The following is a 16,922-nucleotide window of genomic DNA, read 5'->3' as shown; positions in this document are numbered from 1 at the left end:
ATTTCGAGCTCAAATTTAAACTCGAATATGGTTCGATTGATATTCAAATCGAATCGATCTCGAATTTTATTTATTTTTCATCGAGCCAAACTTGAGATATATAAACTCAATCAATCTTGAACCGAATTTCGAACTCGAATATTTTAAATTGAATTAAGTTCAAACTTCTAACTACTGACTCGGTTTGGTTTGATTGCACTCTTACCTCCAACCCAATAAGAAATCACTGCAAAAGGAACTGGATGCAAGTTTATATCACGATATCTGCCACAAGCCACTGGACTTGATGGTGCCTTAAAAGTAGGATACATTTGGTATCAACAGATGGTTAACACTGATGACTTACTGAACCTGGCATGGTTCCTAACTGCAGAGAATTTGCTCATCCAATGCTTCAGTTGGACACAGCTATAATTCGGTGGATGTTAGGAGCTGCAAGATTTTAAATTGTTGAAACCGCATCCGGCAACTGCTGTTCAGTTCACGAGGTCGGGGGAGGAACTTTCTTCCATCCAAACAAACATGTACGTCCACCAAAAAGTACAGCAGGTGAACCATAGATTATAGAGATCTAGATGCAGACCAGGAAAAATCAGACGCAGAGATAGATAAACTATCAAAAATTAGTGAAATGCAAAAATAGTGCTCTCCATTAAATTCAGGTCACCATCTTCAAGTTAAGGTACAAGATGAGAACTCTACCAGCAGACAGACAGCATAGCTTAACTTTCAGCAGAGTTAAAAGCACAAGCAGTCTCATTCCTTGGAGATTCTGTGGAAAAGAAATATCCCATCTACATGACAGGTGACTCAGTTTGGGACCTTCCCTACAAATAGAAATCTAAATGTGTGTCCTCTGTTCCACCTTATTCAGTTTACTCCTACCCATTTGATTGACAAAGTCGTCAGGTCCAACACTTATAAACTCTTTGCACAGCGCTGATTGATCTGGATGAACAAACAATGACCATCTTTGAAGGAAACTCAAAGAAAGGAATCGTATCTTATGCTCTTTCCACTACTCTGGTAGAAGCAGCTCTTGCTAGCGACAATGAAATTATGCATCTGATAGCTGCTGAGAACTCTAAAATTTTATACCGTATCAGGACTTTGATCTGGTTTTAGACTGCACAAACTAAAATTTGTTGAAACTGTCATGCAGGTTCATAAAGACCCAACACATGCCCATCAAGGCAATGCAAGGCAGCCACCTGTAATCAAACCAGCCAATATACATAATGCAAATCATCTCGGACTATAATTTGAGTATGTATGGAAAGCACTACCTTCCCATGGATCTCATATTTAATAGGACCATCCAACTCAGCTCCTAATGTCATTAATTTTGTCACCGTGCTGTTTATGTCTGTTACTGTGAAGGACAGCATAGAGGAGCAACCTTTCTGCATAAGATAATCACTGTGATACCAAAGTTATTAGTAAGAGTTGAGAAGTCCAAGAAATACAGTGAAACACGTACAAGATTAAGTCTTAAGACTTTTGGCAACAATTCTAAAGGTTTACAAAAATAAAATACAGAATCTGCATCTTAATAAACTTTCTGCTGGAGACAACGACTCCACATGTTATGACAAGAACTCCACATGTTATGACATAAATATTACAACTAAAGCAAACCATTCCCAATATTCAGATATGGCAAAAAAATCTTTTCTATATGCATATATGCATGCCATAACTATAATTATGAGCAACAGACATTCTTGCTAGGCCTTCAACCATGCTTTCTGGTCCACGAGTCAGTTTAGACACCTGGATTGGGTCCAAGAACCAACCTCCTGTTCCTTAATGGGCCTTTCAGCTTCCGTTGTTAAGCATGCAACCACTAAACTGGCAACTTATTGTCAATTTCACATGCTTCTTATCATCAATTGCCCACAATTCTTGTCATAAACAAGCTACACAAGCTGGCACAGATTAACTTGTCATCAGATGCTAAACGAATTCTGCCCAGTATCAAACAAGGACCTCTAGATCAAGAATAGGTCATAAATAACATGGTCAGAAGAAGAACAAGAAGAAAAGAAGATGACTTGGTTCTATAGCGATACAATCTAAGTAAGAGTTAAAAATTTGAAACTAGCATTTGTAGATGATTTATGATATTTTGTCCATTCAAATTTGCATTAAAAAGATTTAAAATGCGAAAAAAAACTAAAAACAAGGTTCAAATGCAGTAAAATACAAATGTTTTTTTGTTGATAGGAAAGAAAGAAATTTTAAGTAATTGTAATACGTTTTATAATTAAATTTCTTAACTAATCTGTTAAAGATCTACATGAGATCTAAGCACAGAAAAAATTTAGCAACTAAAGTAAGAGGAAGAGAGAAGAAGAAGATGGAGGAGGAGGAGGAGGAGGAAAAAACAAATAGAAGAGGCTAAAGGATTTCTGCCAAAAGCCCAAAACTTATAATGTGCAACCATACACATTTGTTCATAAAGATCCATCAAAATACAACTTTATACTCATGTGCCTCCTTCATTGCCATATCACGAAACTTAAATACCCAAATATCATGAGCAAGGGACTTAACCTAGATGCTACTTTCGTAAACCATAACATTGACAACAATGAATAAAATAATTCCGCTGCAAGCCCTCTAGTAGCAATTTAAAGTTAAACCAAAATACAAGATGAAAAAAAAGGTTCTTAAACCACCAATATGGAACATGGTTATAATTTGTATTATTATATTCAAATTCTGCTCTAATGTGCCGTTGGGTCAAAACTCCTGTTCTTGAATAACTCATGCTTGAACCCAAAATTGATGATGTATGACTATTAGGGAACATTTGGCACCTTCATTTCATGCATTGCTTTGTTGTATTCAATTTGATTCATGTGCCGACATCCACTAATAATCCTCGTAATGAGATCATATATGAATAAGATGTGTCTGTGAGAGAGAGAGAGTCAAAGAAAGAAAGTTAAAAACCATATTGATCAGTTGGAAGCATAGATCTTCAGGGTATTCTGAAATCTCAGAATACACTTTTCTATGAATTCAAAGCAAGTCAAATATTTGATATTGGTATAATGACCTCAAGAATCAAATTGTTTAGTTGTATGCCCGATTTCATATTTTACTTTGGCAGTTAGCTCCTTAAAATCTTGTTTGCATGCATATCTTCTTACTGGAATTCACAAAATGTAAGCAACAAAATTGAGGCATTAGGGATTTAGTTATGGTCAATTTGGTAACATATGATAGTGATTAATTAAATGCATAGAAGATGAACCCTTTATGAAGCAAGGGGTGAGATGTTGGGCAAGATTCAGAAGCAAGTGCAGCATACAAAGTAGAAGCTTACAAATATAACGGCACTAAAAGATTTGATCACGCCAGTTAGTTATGCTAAGATCTAGTGAACTCCATATCTTAAAAAGAGGAAAAGAGGGAGGGGAATCAAGGAAACAAATGAAAATGAAAGGCCTGTACTTTATGATGGTTAGATAAGGAATCAATTAGCAGATCTTCTTTTACACATATATCCTACAATTTTTCTTTATCTATACATATTTCTGCAACACTTGGTTTTCTGTCATTCCACACTTTCTTTTATATCCCAGTTCTCATTCTTTTTCGTAGATTATCTTCTTTGTAAACTGATCTGTTCTATATTGGGATGTATTTTACTTCTTGTTGGTTACCCTACCATTTTTCCCATTATTTCTTCTGCCATTTTCTCTGCTACCGTGCTTAACTAATATGCAGTCTACATAATGAGCGCCATTTTAATTCAGCATTGATTTTCCAGTGCACCTTCATAAAGACTTAAAAAGCAGTGATTATTAAGCTTATGATGCTCATTATTTGTCAATTCAATCTCACGAGTACTAGGATACCTCTTTGCATCAAGAAATCTGAAATTATTTTCAAATCATAAAGAGCTCCAGCAGACATTATTAATATCAACACCCGCAACTCGCAATGTACCTCTATGTTGACTAGGTGCTAATCTTGATTAGGAAAAGAGACTTCAATGCGCCTTTTCATCATTCACCAAAAGTGCAATTCATCAATATCTGGCTATGCTGAAGACGGAAACCCTTGCAAATATGTGAACTTTTTATAGAGTAAAATTTAGAATTTCTTTTTTTTTTAGGAAAAAAACATACACATTGGGTCAAATGGGTACAATCGAAAGCTCAAAGATAGGTAGAAACCGAAGATGAAAAATGGAAAAGAAAAGATAAAACATATAAGGGAAGAAGAAAGAGAGAAGGACACCTGGTGGGGGAGTGCATCAGGGCAAGCTTTAGAGGGCCATTTTGGAGCTCGGCCCAACGGAGAGTGCAGACGTTAATGCTGAAATCCAAGCCTTCCGAGTAGAATCGAGCGGCCTTAGGTACGTCTCTGTGGAGCTGAAGTAGCCACCGAAACGCCGCACCGCCCATCTCGCTGCCCCCTCGTTGTCTCCCACTAACGGGCGAGGCCCTTGATCCGGACGTGTCTAGGGCAGCGCACGCAAGCGAAGGAAAAGGAAAGAAGGGGTGGCAAGACTTGGTGAGAGAAAGTCCGGCGAAGTAGAGGAAGGCCGGCTCGATCAGGGCGGCAGAAAGGCGATGAAGGGGTGGACCCGGAGGGAAGAGAAAGATAAGGAGGAGGAGAGATCTGGGAAGAAAGAGAGGTAAACGGGGACGGGGGTCGGTTCGGCGTTCGGTCGAGCAGCGGATTCCGGCGATGGCCGGACGGTAGCAGGGAGAGGGAGAGAGGTAAGAGGCAGCGGCGAAGGAAGGAATCGGGGGGAAGGACAATAAGAAGGGGGGTTGTGGTTCGGGCGAGGGCGGGCGAGCCAAGGCCAAGAGGAATCGGGGAAAGGAGAAGGAAGAAGGTAGGTTGGGGTTCGGCCGAGAACGGTCGGGCCCTTGGCTTGCTAATCCAACTGCTTTGGTCTGGACCTCGGCCGGCCCAACTGGGCCGGGCGTAACAATCATCATACGTCAACTGATCGGATCGGATCCATTGATATCCATCCGATTAATATTTATATCTTTATTTATATTTATTAAAAAAATAAATATAATTATAAATAAACAATCATCCAATTTTATATTTAAATATATAATTTTATTTATAATTTTATTTAATTTTATATAATATTTATAAATTTTTTTAAAAAAATATTTGATCATTATTAATTTAATCTATCATCAATTTAGCAGCATCTTTAGTTTTGTGACCATAAAATTTAATCACCAGACTTATATTTATATTTATATCTATATTTTTAATATTTAATTTATATCTATATTTATTTAAAAATAAATATGAATATAAATTTTTATATCCAATTAATATCTGTAGCTATACCTATATTCATTAAATAAAACAAACATGAATATCGATATATCAATATTTAATTCATATCTAACCTATTTTCAATCCTAATTTTAGGGTGACCATCACAGTTTAGGATCCAAACTTGTTGCGAGTAGTTTAGGCTAAATCCTCAACTAACCAGATTTGTTTGCAAAATATTCACATTAATACTTTTAGTTTATCATCACGCTTCTAAATTCTTAATGATAAAATCTTAAGAAAAGCTAAATACAAAAAAGAAAAAAAAACATTAGGGCTACTTGATCCTAGATTTGTGGCTCGTGGTGCAGTTAAGGAAGAAAAGAGGATAATTCCAAAGTTTGTAGAGGCCGAAGATTTTCAATCCTTAAAAATCATAGGTCATACAGACCTTTTTAAAAATCGTATTAAAGAGTGCAAGATAAGGTGGGAGATTCAAGCTTGAACTAAATCATATATGATCGCCCCATTTTAGTACTTCTCATGTTTATTGTATGAACGCATCAAGTGTTAATGTATATTTTCTTTTAAGAGCTTATATTTACTAACCATTTTACTGTCTCCTGCGACTGGTTGAATCGAGGTCATTCATTCTGGTAGGATGGGCATAGATGCTCCATGAACACAACTGAACATCGCAGGACAGAAGCATGGGGCTGTCAATGGGATGGGTGTGGCCCCTGGCACAAAAGCAAGCCTTCGTTTAAGCTCAGCCCAGTCAGGCTTAGCCCAGCCCGAATCAAGAGACCTGGCCTAATCTGACTGCCGATATACGAAAATAAATAAAAAAAAATTTTTTGTGCACTACAGATGGCATAGAAAATTCGATATGGAGCGCATCGATTTATATGATTGATCCACATAGTCATCATTTTCAGCGCATATTTAATGTCTGCAGTTTTATTTTTTTTATTTAAAAAATTTGAATGATGAAAATACTCTTGCTCTTTGGAAAAAATTATGACATCTTGTGTCCATATTATGATATCCTGCATGCAGAAAGTCATAATTTTGATACAGGATAGCATAATATGTTATCAGATATCATAATTTTTTTCAAAGAGAAAGGTTATTTTCTTCATTCAAAATTTTCAAACGAAAAAATAGAACTGCAAGCATTAAATGCACTTTGAAAAATAGTTGGGCAAAAATATCTTTTCTATATTATGACATCTTGGATCATATTATGATATTCTGGACCATATTATGATATCTTGCATAATTTGATGCAAGATATCATAATATATCATGGGATGCCATAATTTTTTGGACCATATAATAATATCCTTTGTGTAGGAAGTCATAACATGTCTCGGGATGTCATAATTTTTTTTAAAGGATAGAGGTATTTTCATCATATAAATTTTTTAAATAAAAAAATAGAATTACAGACATTAAATACATGTTGGAAAGAGGTGGCTACGTAGACCAATCACATAAAGCAGTATACTTCACGTTGGATTTTCCACATCATTCGCACGGTGCACAAAAAATTTTTCATAAATAAACCGGCAAAATAAATAGGCCAATTTCAAGCTGAATCAGGATTTTGGATTGAAAATCCAAACTTGGGCCTTTTTTTTTTTTTTTCTTGAGCCTGGTCGTTGAACCACATGGGCCAACTCGCCCACAGGCAGCCCTACATGTCAAATGCAGGAAACAATTGACCAAACGAAATTAATGAGAAATTCTTTGTGCACTACATGTGATATAAAAAATCTGATATAAAGTACACCATCTCATTCGATTAGTCTACGTAGTTATTATTTTTCAATATGCATTTAATATTTGCAGGTTAGTTTTTCGTTTAAAAGTTTTGTATGACGAAAATATCAATTTTTTTGAAAAAATTATGACATTCTGTGATGTAATATAGTCCATGATGTCATAATATGTTTTAAAATATCATAATATAAGAGGAGTATTTTTGTCCAATCATTTTCTAACGTGCATTTAATGTTTGTAAATTGATTTTTTTTATTTGAAAGTTTTGAATGACGAAAATATCTTTATTCTTTAAAAAAAATTATAATATCCTATGCATATTATGAATGCAGGATGTCATAATATAAATATAGAATGTCATAATTTTTTTTTTCAAAAGACGGATATTTTCATCATACAAAAATTTTAAACGAAAAAATCGATCTACAGATATTAAATGTGTGTTGAAAGATAATGACTATGTAGATCAATCGAACGAGATGGTGCACCCCACATCGAATTTTCTACGCTGTCTATGGTGCACAAAAAATTTCATCTAAATTAATTTTAGTATAAAATCGAGCACACCAAACTTAGTTGAACAAATCAAGTAAAATGATGAACGTGTTAGCTTGTCAATAAATTAATTAGATAAGATGAATGAGAAATGTACGGACCCTTATTTATAGCATAAATGAGAATACAAAGTGGATGCCTGTGAGAATATCTTGCTTCTAAACTAGATAAGTAGAAAAATGATATTAAAGAATGATGCAAATTAAGATATTGGTGGAAATAGAAAATGTCTAGCAGAGGTGCAAGCATTGATGCTGAAGTCAAACCTTGAGAAAATCAAGCAGTCTTGCGCATGCCCCCAAGTATCTCTAGAAATGTGCTCCACAATCTTGCTGCCTCACCACACTATAATGGGAATATTTGTGATCTTTAGATTTAGCGGCTAAATTGGTTTATGGTACACTGCTTTAGGCTTGGTCCTATCTAGTTTATATTTATTTTAAAGTTAAAATAGTGGGTTGATAGATTCTAGATTGTTTATACATGGAAAGAAAAGAGTACTTCAGCTTCCAACCATTGTACTAGTCATATTCTACATGGGATGAGGATGATGGGGCATATCTTTGCATAAACTAATTTGTTATTTACTTTAATTAAATTTATTTTTATTCAAAATTATAATAGGAATGTCATCATATTGCATCAAAATTATAACTACACTTCCGAGGAGAGAGGCAACGGCTAGGAGAACTGTGAATTGATATGATTTGTAACAGCTCATGCTTTGCTTATAATTTAGTGCATTGGATAATCATAGTTGTGTATAATTTATATTTCTTTGGAAAAGAGACAAAAAAAAATATAGTTCATTTTTAAAGTAGTGTTAATAGTAACAATCAAGAGGGGGAGGACCTATTAATCAGATGTCTGCTATTAATAAGCTAACATAGTTGCATCAATTTACAATTCATAAAATTTATGCTGTCTTATAACATGTTTTTCACTCTTCATTATAAAAATACTTACCAGTAAATACACTGGATTTACTCATTCCATTTAAATGCACTACATATAGCAAAACGTATTCTTTTTATATTCTTCAATCTATTTCTACTTTGCTGTGTCCCCCTAAGGTGTATCTGCCTTACTTCTACAGTTGTACCCCGAGTTTCCTTGAAAGGAAATGCACATCAAGACCGTGGAAATGATCTATATCTTGATTTAGCCAACTAACAAGAAGCGATAGCGGGGTTAGCGTTCCTGCTCTCACCATTCACGGAATGCGAAAGGATTTTTCTTGGAATCATGCAGCTCTTACTAAAGTGCTATGAATTTAAATTTTGTTAGAAATAGGAAGAATTTCATGATAACACTTTTCTAGGCTATCTTTAGCAGTTGGTTTCTCTGTACAGCTTTCTCAATATTACAACTCCAATTCAGTTCTCACTCCTCAATATTTTTAACTCTTTCTGGTGTTTTAGATGTCTTGCTCACTTGTGTAAGACTGGCATGCATATCACCACCTGTAAACCATAAGAATTGTAGATTAAGGATAGAGATGGTGAGAGGATGATGGAAAAAAGTAGTATGAAAGATGTTGGCAATGCTACAACTAAATCAACGACAGAATCCCTTTTGGCAAGCTGTCAAATCTGCTTTCAATACAATATCAAATGCTATCCTCAGACTAAAAAAAAAAAAAAAAAATCCAGGCCATTCATCTGAATTCTTCATTCATGAGCTAAATAGTTGACCTTACCCTTTTTTTTTTCTTTTATTTTTCTCTTTTTTCTTTAAATGTAAACTATGCTTCCGGTGACAGTGAAAACAAACAACTACCAAGGATGCCTCAGAGAGGACACTGCGTCTTCCTACCTGCCAGATGAGCTTACAAAGTCAATATCCGTAACAGTGCCAGAGCTTGTCAGCAGCAGGGTAGTAGGATTTGAAAGGTAACTGAAAATCTTTCAAGTTGATGAAAGTTCACTAATAAATAGTTCTATCTAAGATGTAATTATAACAAAAATGGAGCTACTACCATAGAAAATGCATTCTATTTTTTTTCCTGCTCAAAATCGCTATCGCAACTTTGACTATTAAAAATATTTAAATACTGAATTTGGACTTTACATTCTCCCATCTAATGCATGCAGCGACTGTACCAGTCTATTTCTTGCAGAAAGAGAACCCCAAGGGAAAAAAAATGGAATAACATTATTGTCTTCCTTTTCTGGTGTTTAGAAGCAGAAACCAAGATCAAACGTGTGGCTCTTCTTGCACTAGAAGTAATAGTAATGGTTACACAACAATAAGCAGACTTCAGAACCTTCAAGGCAAGTACAATTATCTGTTTGTAGATCATAAATCTTGAGACCCATTGTTACATCACCTGGCTCATCTGATTTTAGGACAAGGACAATTGTCAGGTTTTGTGCCATGCCTATAGAGGGGCACTGCTTAACCTGCTATAGGAGTCATCAAGATCTATCAGCAGAGAGTAATTTCTGAGTTTGCACCTTCAACATCCCGAATTTCATAGCACCATTACCTGCCAGTAGTTTACAATCAGGTAGAGAAGATCACTTTGACAACCTCCATACCATGAGGCAACCTACTTAATGCTCAGCATCATCACCCTTGACCCTTGTGCTGCAAATTGAGATATAGGGAGCTGCCTAAGTCATGGTGCCTAAACAACTAATGATACGTACTAAAATCCTACATTTGTATAAACCCAGAACTCCTAAAAACTAAACCAGATTTATCGAGATGATTCTTCCCCTATATTTAAGCATTTACTAACAAAGGATGTCAGATCTCAACTTTATCCATGGGAAGATATAAAACATCAGAAGCATTTGAAAATTTTTATAACAAATGATGGACACTTTCGCATCTCACCTACTGTTTATAACAAATATTGGAAAATCCGGACACGATGGCTTAAAGCATGAGCTACAAGTTTAAGGCATTGCCTTCATTACCTTAAGGCCTTAATATGGAATCTTTTGAAAAGAACATAATGATATTTTAAGAATGAATTTACTAGTAAGGTATTGCATAAAAGCAAGGATTCAGGTCCTAGTGGGACGTTCCATGAGACATCTGGACGGAGCCGTCCCACTAATATCCCAGCATCTCGATCAGACAGTTTTCGGACACCCTCTGTCCCAAATGTTGGACGGGACGAGATAGTGGCGCATTCCGTACCATGAAAAAAATCGGAACAACTCCGTTCCACAAGATTTAAAACCTTGCATAGAAGTAAATCCTGCAGCAGATTAGCGATACATAGATGTATGGCTGGGATCCAGCAACTTAAGATTAGGCTTTTATCAACTACAATTGACTCGGAACCTTTTGATCTGAGTTGTTTGGCTTTTATCAATATGATTTTCATGTGAACTACCATCTTATTTCTAATTTTTGTTTCCTTTTACGTCCTCTATCATCTTAAAATAGGCTGTTTGTTCCCATAACAGCACTCTGTGGGAAGATTAGCTTGTGCTTTCAGATATAAAATTCACGTTTCCCTCACAACAACACTTTTGTTATTTCTATTTTTTGTGATAAAATCTATGGGGGCACTATCCATCATTCTCACTGAAGGTGTGTGCGGACATCGTATATCCAAAAAAAAAAAAAAAACACAATCCTATGCACATTACCTTTTTAGATAGATATAAGCACAGATGGTTAGAACTTATTGCATAATACTAGATAAATGCTCCAGACCAAAGCATGTGCAGAAATGTTGAAGTACTTGGATTATAATTGCTAATAGGGCTAACATGAGATGGATGAAATAGTTGTTAACACAAACATACAGGCAGTTGATCAAATAGAACATTTAAGCATTAGATACAGCATCAATATAATGGAAGTTATAGTCAAAAACAGCATTAAGACATCTTCCAGAGACTCCAATGAACTGCCAAAATTAATATGGACAATCAAGCTAATGCCTAGTCATTCACAACTTTATAACTCATGGTATACAGAAATTAAGTAAATCCCAAAAATTGGACATCATCTTTCACTCTAGAAAATACCTTTTACAGTATCTAAACAACCCAAGATTCAAAGCATGCTGGCATCTTGGTCAATGACACTGCATTAGCTTTGCCCATTCATTGTCGAATTCTTCCCATGGCCGAACCTTTTGAAGCTTTTAAACGAGCATGCTGTCCCTCCAGCCTTGCTTCAAGTAATTTTGCCTTTAAAGTGTTCTCTTTTACTTCACATGGTAATTTTGATGAGCATTCAGATATCTTAATATCAGGAGATGTATGCTGGTAGTTCCACTGCCGCACTGGACTGGCTAGATTGCGGAAATCTCCTGAAGCAGTGTTCTCACCAACTAAAACAAAGTGACCCCTCCATGAAAATTGATCTTGGGACTGTTCCCCATGATAATTATCTTGATCAACCTTGCAAATTTCTGACTGGTTTTTCACTGCATTATCGATCAGATGGTCTGATACCTGCTTGCTATCCCACTTCAGATCTATGCCCTGCCCAACTTCTGGAACATGATGATTATTGGATTTCTGGGAAATAACACATCCAATCTGATCTGCTTCCACCCCTCCAGTTTCTTCATCAGTCTGCATGGCCTGTACTCGATCCACAAGCTGTTCATTTCCACAGAGCTTCATCTTATCCATCCGCTCCTTGAATCGTGCTTGCAAGCCAGAAATATTCTGACCCTTGAAATTTTCAGAATATCCCACTTTCTTCCCTGTGAAGTTAGATTTTCTTGCTGAGTCCAGCTTTTCAATGCTACTTCTACCATGAGATTTTAACTGGTCATGGATTTCACTGTCACCGCCAGCCATGTTAAGCTCAAAACAATGCAAGTCACTGGCTACAGAATCATCATCGTCGGCATCTCGAGGTGCACTGGCAGCCCCATTCAAGTGGACAGACTCCAGGGACTGGCGGCGCAAATTTCCATCTTTCTGGTACACACCATCATTCTTAAAACTATGGGATTGTCTAGCTTGAAGGAAAGATTCAATTTCACCATTTAACCTGTCTGTAACTGTGCTTTTTTCAGCCAAATCTCCCCTAGATTTAGCGATCTTCATCTGCACCCGCTCATCCAGCCATGCTTCTGAAATATGAAGTACCATCCGATCAACTTTATGATCACAACCTTTTACAGACTTCTGCTTCAACTCCCTGACTTCCTGTTCATAATCCCTAATTCCCTTTGCAAACTCATCGCAAAGGTCTTCCAAAAGGCTATTTGCTTTTCTCTCTTTTTCCAGATCCTTCACTGCCTTCATGAATGCTGCTTTCACTTCAGACAACTCTTTGCCTAGTTTTCGGTGCAGAGTTTCGGAACGTCTTCTCAACCTTCTCTCATCTTCAAGCTCATCCCTTATGGACTGCACAGCTGCTTTGATCCTTTCCTGCTCCTTGTTCTTCTGGACCAGTTTGACCTGAGCAACTTGTTTCACCAAATCATCCATTTCATGATGATATGCTTGCTTCTCTTGCATCAACTCCTGAATACATGTCCGTGCATGCTCTAGCTCCGTCTTCAATTGTTTTACCAAAGATACATTGGATGCATGTTGTTCTTCCAGGCTCCAAATCCTATTCAGAACTTTCAATAATTCAGTTGATGTTTTAAGGCTATATCCTGCCTCCCTGAGCTTTCCCTTAAGATCTAAAGAACTGCTAGGAGTGATAGCTTGGTCAAAGGCCGCAAACTGCAAAATGCAGAAAAACAACAGTTAAAACATATAGAGCCAGAAGATATCAAGGAATCAGAAATATCAGACCAGCATATGCCAATAAAAGATGATAACTAAAAAGATTATTTCTTGTACCAGTAATTCCAGAGGAAAATAACACAAGACAATGCTTCATTTATCTAACAATTCCTTCATCCAATGCATCAATGAAACACATTCCAAAATCAAAAAAGGATTTGCAAACAAAACCCTGTTTAGATAAAAAAGACAATCCAACTAAGGTCTAAGTTAGACAAAAAGATGGAATACCTCCATTGAGCTGCTATAACTTGCGGGAGATACAGGTTGGAGAGCATGACCATTCCTTTCGCTCAACTGATGTTGTTGGATCAGTGAAGCTGCAACATGCCTCCTTAAACTACCAGCAGTTAGAGGCTGGCATGAGAAGTCAGAAAATGGTTAGTTGTAATAATGGCCGATATAAATTATACTAAAGCAGACAAGTGACTGCAGGTTGCAGAGAGGATATAATAATACAAATGTTGGTTTGTGACTTAGAAATGTAACAATAGCTGTACATATGGAACATGTCCTCAGTAGCACTGTGGAAAAAGTTGAGCACAGTGTATAATTACCTTGATGTAGGCAGGGAAAATACTTCCAACAAATGAATAAACACTGCATGAAACATAATCAGGAATTTGGATCCCATGGTCTTTATTTCTTCTATATGAACCTGTTTTCCTACCAATTTTTCCATTGACTATCAAGCATTTCCTTTTTGAAACTGATTGGAAGTGTTAACTAAATACTTATGCAGAGGAATGCTACACGACATGTGAAATTACTCAAGAGAATATGATGCCAAGTCTTTAAAGATCACTAAGAAAAAGAAACAAGTAGTTATCTAGAGTCAGAAACAGATTTGAGATCTCAGAGAGAAGTAAAAGTTGTTTCCATATTCCTCAATACCTTCAAAACATCAAAACATGCATGATGAATCAGGCAGAGCCAAAAGTCAGTTCATCTTTCTCTAATTTTTGCCTACATTCAGGTGTAAATTGGATTAAATTCAGTCCTAACTATTTCATTTTTTTCTTACAACTTAAATATTTATCTTACTAGTTGTTCTACATTAGCATGACCGGTACTTATTCTGGCATTTTCTAGATATATATGGTTTGATATAAATGCAAATAATTGGACAACATATTTCGACAAAATAGCAGATCTATAATTATAGGAAGATAATGAAACAGTAGCATTGTGCTTTTTAAATCAACATGATTTTTTCTTCTTGTCTTTTATTTATTAAATTGTCAATTTATGAGCACTCAATTCACACAGGCAGTTGTCACCCAAAATTTATACCAGAACACTACCTGATATTGAACCTTGATTTGATAATATATATGACTGATATAGCATGCTTGGAAGTAAAATGCAAGACTAGCATGGCACTGGATTTTGTTTCACAAAAGTCAGACAAAAATGTTTGCTGCTAATAGTACACCTAGCCTCTTCTGAAGAGAAGACAAATTCTCCATGATGTACATGTGCCATATCTTATTGTTGTCTAAACACAATGCTTGCATTAAGGTTGTATCTTTCATATCTGTACCAAGTTTCAGCATTCAAGTGGTATCTATACCAAAAAAGTAACATCCCAGTCCACCAACAAACTTTCATTAGTAATTATTCAAATAAAATATGAATATTGTAACTACCATAGTTGCTTCATTAGTAGCTAAGGTAGTGAATTCAAAGTACCCAATACGCAACTTGTAAGTGGTGTAGATTATCTCCATTACAACTCCTATCAAGTCTTTTACACAATTAGCAAAAAGATGAATTCAGGTTTCTATTTTTTCAACCAGAATTGTTCTAGAGTTCTAAGACACCACGATAACTGTGAATGAACTAAAAGAGTACTTTCCCATGGTCAATCTGAAAGCTAAGTTACAATTTTAAGGACTAGAACTTTGATGATGGTAGTGCTCAAGGCACAAATTTACCAACCTATTTCCATGCAAAAGGGCTGAAGGTCACACATATATGAAGATTAAAAAAAAAGATATTGAGAAGTATGAAGTTCTTCTGTCGCAACTTAGAAAATAGGTAATGAAAGAAGATTGTCTTCTGTTATATATCAAAAAGACGCAGAGTACACATACGACTAGCTTGCAGTATACAAATTAGCACCAGAAGAGAACAGATTACAAAGAATTAATAACCTTAACCCTGACTAGCAAGCCTTATCCCATCTAAATGGTATCAGCTTTTACAAATCACGGCATATCCATATAAGAACATTTTAGTTCGGCTCTCAACATGATCCCTTGGAAAAATTTTCATATTAATAAACAACTATATTTCATCTTATAAAAAGGGTATCTATAACTCTTCAATCTTCATACATATATATATATATATAATTAGAAAAAATTATGCTTGTAAAGCCTCATCAAGAGCTGGTCATTCTATGCAGCCTTGAGGGGGCAAACCTACCAACAAATATTCTCCAAATTTGTCAACCATCAAGGATCTCTATAAAGGAATTAAAACTTTACCAATCAAATCAAGTCAAACCCAATCTATCAACACAGATATTGCGTGTTATTGGAATCATCTCCAAACCCTCTCAGTTGATGCTTTATATTTCAAAAACAGTCATTTTCAATTCAATCAGATCAAAATCTCTCTCTCTCTCTCTCTCTCTCTCTCTCTTTTATTTGTCATCGGTCACAAGATGAATGCTCTTGACATCATCTCCAAATAATGTCATTGGTATGTTACCCTACGATTCTTCTTCTAATAACTAATTCACAACATACATCAAGAATCAACCACACAAGAAACCAAAACAATCCTACGGAATCACGACTCAAAAGGAAACCCCCCCCCAACCCCCCCCCCCCCCCCAAAAAAAAAAAGAAAAAATCGCAGCACGAAAGAACATAAAAATCTAAAGCAGCAACATTAATACGTTAAGAAACCTAATCCAAGAAACCCATCAACCAAGAGAGCCCAAAACAAGAAAGAATTAAAAGCAAAAGAAAAGGAAAGAAAAGAATCTTACTCGATCTTTGGGACCGACCGGCGACTCGTCAAGAACATCATCGATGCCTCTCCCTTCCTTTCGGCGGCGTATCCTGGCGCTCCTCCGGCTCATCCTGGAGTAATCCAAGAGGTCCTGTATCTCCCAGAGACTGGCCCCAAGCTTTCGGGCGGAGACGGAGCTCCTCCTCCTCTGGGGCCTGTCAAGGCCGCAGGGGTCCGAAGGGCCAGGATGGTCCTCCAGCTTCCAGGAGGGCACGGGGGTAGAGGGGCCGCCCCTTTTGCCGACGGAGATGGAGATCCCTCGCCTCAGCTTTAGGCCCAAAGACTCCTCCTTTCCACCGCCACCACTCCCTTCCTCTACCGCTGCTCCCCCCTTTTCCGCTTCCATCAACCTGTCTCCCCCTTTTTTTAATGGAGACTATTCACCCTTCTCCACATGGAGCCATACGCCCATACGCCCCTCTTTCCCCTCCCATTCTCCCTCACTGTTCCTTGACCTCCTTTCTTCTCTCTCTTCTTGATTTCTTGAACTTTGTTTTTTTTTTTTTTTTTTTCCTCCTTGTTTTGGGTACCGTTATTACTAGTATTTTCTCTGGTGCAACAGATTGTATT

At 36.6% G+C, this 16,922-nt stretch overlaps 2 protein-coding genes across 2 annotated transcripts; both read right to left on the bottom strand.

Annotated features, from left to right (window-relative positions):
* Positions 1-632: 632 nt before the first annotated feature.
* Positions 633-4,838, bottom strand: LOC105040754 (uncharacterized). Its single transcript, XM_010917429.4, has 3 exons — positions 4,255-4,838; positions 1,287-1,419; positions 633-1,211 (listed from the first exon to the last, which is right to left on the bottom strand). The coding sequence occupies exons 1-3, from the start codon at positions 4,419-4,421 to the stop codon at positions 1,155-1,157; spliced, it is 357 nt and encodes a 118-aa protein (XP_010915731.1). The 5' UTR covers positions 4,422-4,838; the 3' UTR covers positions 633-1,154.
* A 6,506-nt stretch (positions 4,839-11,344) lies between these two features.
* LOC105040755 (uncharacterized protein At5g41620) lies at positions 11,345-16,850 on the bottom strand. Its single transcript, XM_010917430.4, has 3 exons — positions 16,330-16,850; positions 13,560-13,685; positions 11,345-13,265 (listed from the first exon to the last, which is right to left on the bottom strand). The coding sequence occupies exons 1-3, from the start codon at positions 16,696-16,698 to the stop codon at positions 11,676-11,678; spliced, it is 2,085 nt and encodes a 694-aa protein (XP_010915732.1). The 5' UTR covers positions 16,699-16,850; the 3' UTR covers positions 11,345-11,675.
* Positions 16,851-16,922: the final 72 nt, after the last annotated feature.

The sequence above is a fragment of the Elaeis guineensis genome, chromosome 3 (assembly GCF_000442705.2).
Source record: "Elaeis guineensis isolate ETL-2024a chromosome 3, EG11, whole genome shotgun sequence".
NCBI lineage: Eukaryota > Viridiplantae > Streptophyta > Magnoliopsida > Arecales > Arecaceae > Elaeis > Elaeis guineensis.
This window is presented reverse-complemented; position numbering and strand designations above follow the sequence as displayed.

Coding starts and splice junctions, on each gene's coding strand:
- LOC105040754 (XM_010917429.4), bottom strand. CDS start 4,421: ATGGGCGGTGCGGCGTTTCGGTGGCTACTTCAGCTCCACAGAGACGTA. Junction 1,420..4,254: donor CTGATGCACTCCCCCACCAG/GTGTCCTTCTCT, acceptor TTGGTATCACAG/TGATTATCTTATGCAGAAAG. Junction 1,212..1,286: donor AATATGAGATCCATGGGAAG/GTAGTGCTTTCC, acceptor GTTTGATTACAG/GTGGCTGCCTTGCATTGCCT.
- LOC105040755 (XM_010917430.4), bottom strand. CDS start 16,698: ATGGAAGCGGAAAAGGGGGGAGCAGCGGTAGAGGAAGGGAGTGGTGGC. Junction 13,686..16,329: donor CGGTCGGTCCCAAAGATCGA/GTAAGATTCTTT, acceptor TTCTCATGCCAG/CCTCTAACTGCTGGTAGTTT. Junction 13,266..13,559: donor GTTATAGCAGCTCAATGGAG/GTATTCCATCTT, acceptor TGCATTTTGCAG/TTTGCGGCCTTTGACCAAGC.